Source organism: Vigna radiata, chromosome 5 (assembly GCF_000741045.1).
Source record: "Vigna radiata var. radiata cultivar VC1973A chromosome 5, Vradiata_ver6, whole genome shotgun sequence".
Classification (NCBI taxonomy): Eukaryota; Viridiplantae; Streptophyta; class Magnoliopsida; order Fabales; family Fabaceae; genus Vigna; species Vigna radiata.
Window position 1 is genome coordinate 5513515 of NC_028355.1, and position 4377 is coordinate 5517891.

The 4377-nt window shown below is 28.6% G+C and overlaps 1 protein-coding gene across 1 annotated transcript in view; it reads left to right on the forward strand.

The window, feature by feature from the left end:
- LOC106761219 (BURP domain protein RD22) overlaps positions 1-945 on the forward strand; it is a 2646-nt gene extending 1701 nt beyond the window's left edge. Inside the window, exon 3 of the mRNA XM_014644747.2 lies at positions 134-945. Coding sequence (XP_014500233.1) covers positions 134-822 — 689 coding nt within the window. The 3' untranslated portion in view covers positions 823-945. The remainder of the gene's footprint in view (positions 1-133) is intronic.
- Positions 946-4377: the final 3432 nt, after the last annotated feature.

A 4377-nucleotide genomic window follows, 5' to 3' on the forward strand; every position in this document is an offset into this window, starting at 1 on the left:
TGGTCCGCCAGCAAATATGAATTGCAAGATGGTGTCAAAAATGTTTCACCAGAAGAAAACCAGTTACTTGTATGGTCCTGGCCTCCCAGCAAATATGATGTTAAGAAAAATCAGTTGGAAGATGATGGCAAAGAAATTCCAGCTAATCATCATCATCGTGATCACTCTAAATCAACTATATTTTTCTTCGAAGAAGAATTGAAGCAGGGAGCAAAATTTGATACGCACTTTCGTAAAATGGAATATTTAGCCCCATTGTTGTCCCGCGAAATTACAGAAAACATACCATTCTCATCAGAAAAGATAAAAGAAATATTAGAAATTTTGGCTGTGAAGCCAGAGTCATGGAATGCTAAGAATGTGGAGAAATCTCTGGAGATCTGTGAAGAGCCTGCAATGAATGGTGAAGAAAAACAGTGTGCAACTTCAGTAGAATCCATGGTAGACTTTGTCACTTCTAAACTTGGCAAGAACGTTCATGTTACTTCTACAGAGGTAGAAATTGAAAGCAAGTCTCAAAAGTTCATAGTTAAAGATGGAGTGAAGATTTTAGCAGAAGAAGAGATAATTGCATGTCACCCAATGAATTACCCATATGTTGTGTTTTACTGCCATAAGATATCAAATAGCACTGCACATTTTGTGCCATTGGAGGGAGAAGATGGAACTAGGATTAAAGCCATAGCAGTGTGCCACAAAGACACATCAGAATGGAATCCAGACCATATTGCAATGCAAGTTCTCAAAGTCAAGCCTGGGACCAGTCCTGTGTGTCATTTCTTCCCTGACGGTCATCTTCTTTGGTATGCTAAAGAGGGTTAACTAAACCTATCATGCCATCAATACTATCCTTAAATTAAATAAGGCATTTCTGGATTCTGTGATCATGTACTCTTTCATCCTACAATATCATGAATAAAAAAATGATGATGATGATGTGATGTATGGCTTCTGTTAGTTTTATCTTGCCTATTTGAATTTTGAAACTTCCTTCACAGAATTAGATAGTAAATTAGTAATCCAGATATTTGAGCTGCAAACAAAAGACACTAAAAGCATCCACTATGCTAAAACTTAATTCAGTGTCTTAAATTGCTTTATTGGTTATACTATACCACTTTAATTCCAATGATTGAATTTTAAGCAACTCTTAACATATAATCGTAATTTTATATTCCCTTTATTTACACTTAATTTAATAAGAAATTAAAATACTAATTAATTATTTTAGTTCCTTTCTATAACACTTAATAGTTCAAGGCTGTGGAATTAACTTTGTATTCTGTATAATGAAACAATTCTTAATACAACCTTAACACATTCAATTTAAAGAACACAAAATTGAAAAAACAAAAATTGAGAAATAACATTGTATAAGAGAAAACAAAAAAAGAAAACACTTCAGCACCTGGAACTTCCAACCCGTTTGTGATTGGTCTACTTACTTTATATCTATTCCTTTCGTTCAACTTTCATGGACCATTTTATAGAGCCACCTAGAGAAAAAAAAAGTATTTAATAAATATATAGAAAAGAAAGAAAAAGTTGAGACATTGCAGGAAAAACAGATGAGAGAAAAAAAGATTTACATATTCCTTCACCAAGAGTTAATTTCCTTTCTGCCAATTTAATAGAAGAAATTTAATTCATACAATTTTAACAATTTTCAACCCAATGTATACATTTTCAAAATCGAATACTAAACCGAAAAAAATCACTTAATATAGAAACTAATTAAGATATTAAGCCATAATAATAAATATGGTAAATACTCTAACAATTACAAATATGATAAATATTCTAACACATTCTAATGCTTTATATCACTCATATAACTCCTCATATTACCCAAATATTGAGGGGTTAATTAATGACTTGGGTCAATGAATTGGATCATCTAATGAAAATATGGTTTCCTTCACCCTATCACTAACTTACATTATTTATTGAATAGAAGACAAGTACTTGTTTGTTTTATATAAGTATAACTTCTAATGTTCTATTTTAAAATTGAAAAGCTAACCCAACACCGTCCTAACAATAGTAGGTCACCCCAACCCAAGACTCACAGAACAAGACTCTCAACAATTAATAACAAGACTGTCAAAATTCTAATGATTACGTAGATTATTAAGAGTTTTTTACATACTCAAACAATATTTCTATTTACCTTATTGAGACTTTTTATTATATCATATTAAAAAATCAACATACGTAATTAAATATTCTTCGAGTTTTAATAAGGAAAATGATATTTTAACACCAATTTTTGACACCATTTTGATACTGCACACGTGTTAAAATGTGGTTGGACGATTTCAAATTAGAAAAAGCTGAAGTACGGACATATTTAGAAAAGAAAAACCAAAGTTTTTTTTTTAATTTGAAATCGTCCAACTACATTTTGACACGTATGCAGTGTCAAAATAGTGTAAAAAAATTGGTGTTAAAATATATTTTTCTTTTAATAATATCAAATTGTGTACAAGCATGATGAAACATTTGCAAAATAATGATATTTTGAACACTTCCCTTATGAAATCTCTTACTTAACACCAACTCCAGTTATAAGGAAAAGAAAGAAAAAGCAATGCGACAGAGAAAGTAGTTTACAGGATTATGAATTGCTTCCCATATAGCTTTCATGACAGGTGGTAAAATGGCTTATTCCTTAGAGTCCCTTCAACTGTTGAAACCCTTTAATTGGTAAAAGCAAAACGGTTAATGAAACAAATAAATACAAAACAGTCAAGTTCAAACTTATAATAACACCACAATGGTAGAAAAAGAAAAAGGAAATGGAAACATGAATAAATCATACAGAATCTTTAAGTTTAGCATCTCAGAGACTTCATATGGAAGATCTCCAATAAAGTTGTCTTTTTCAAGAAGACTGCAAGTCTAGTCTAGAAGTACATTTAAAATTTCAAACAGCCAAGCTAAACTTTTCAAATAAAGACAATTATGGAAGACACGAATTTGATTTTGTCATGATAAAATATGAACAGAGATGTAAGTGAAACGTATAAGAAAATGTAGAAATTAAAGAATGCAATTACACCACTATTGAATATTTTATATGAATTGCAAGATGGTGTTAAAGAAATTACGTCACGACGAGTTCCTTCGTTCCAAATACGGTGTTAAGAAAAATGAATGTTCGAAATTTTGTAAGATATCATAAATAAAAAAATGATGATGATGTAATGTATGGCTTGTGTTAGTTTTATGGTGCTATTTGAATTTTGAAACTTCATTTCACAGAATTAGATAGTAATCCAGATATGTGAACTTCAAACAAAAGACACTAAAAGCATACAGTATGCTAAAACTTAATTCAGTGTGTCATAAATTGATTTATTTGGATACTCGATACCACTTTAATTCCAGTTATTGAATTTTAAGCAACTCTTATTATTTAATAATAATTTTATATTCCCTTTATTTACACTTAATTTAGTAAGAAATTAAAATACTAATTTAAATATTTTTGTTCCTTTGTGTAAAACTTAAAAGTTCAAGGATGTGAAATTAATTTTGTATTCTGTATAATAAAAAATTCTTAATACAACCTTAACATATTCAATTTAAAAAATAAAATTGAAAAAAAATGAGAAATGACACTGTATTAGAAAAAACAAAAAAAGAAAACACTTCAGCACCTGCAACTTCCAACCCGTTTTTGATTGGTACCACTTACTCTATATCTATTCCTTTCGTTCAACTTTCATGGACCATTCTATAAACTCACCTAGAATAATGATAATCATTATATAATCTATACCTAATATAAAGGGGATTTTTTTTATGTTCATATTTATTTTCCAATTTTATTTTTTAAATATTTTTTTTTAAAATTAAAATACTCATTTTTTCAATTTTATTATTTAAGTGATTTTTTTCTAAATTTAACTATTTTTTTCAATTTAATCATATTTTTAAATTTCATCATTTAAATGATTTATACTTAATCTTATGATTGTAATAATAACTATAATAACAATTTTATTACTTTTTATCTTAAAAAAATAACAATCTAATTGTTACCTTTATATTGGGAAGCTATCCGAAAAATATTAATGTTTTTGATTGACAAAAGTCGTGTAGTTTACCTGATTGATACAATCAGATACTTATTTTCACTAATTTTAAAGTGAATGCGTTTCTCCGGTGAGCAATATCTGGTGAGCAAGTAAAAATATTGAGCTTTAATTTCTTATGAGTGTTAGAACATCATGCACTTTAAATTAAGGGTACATACAATATAATTGTACTGTCACATTCCTTGACAGTGTAACTATTAGAAAAAATGCATGTTCCAATGTAAAAAATAAAAATAAAAATAAATAAATAAACAAATAAGCAAGTAAATATTAA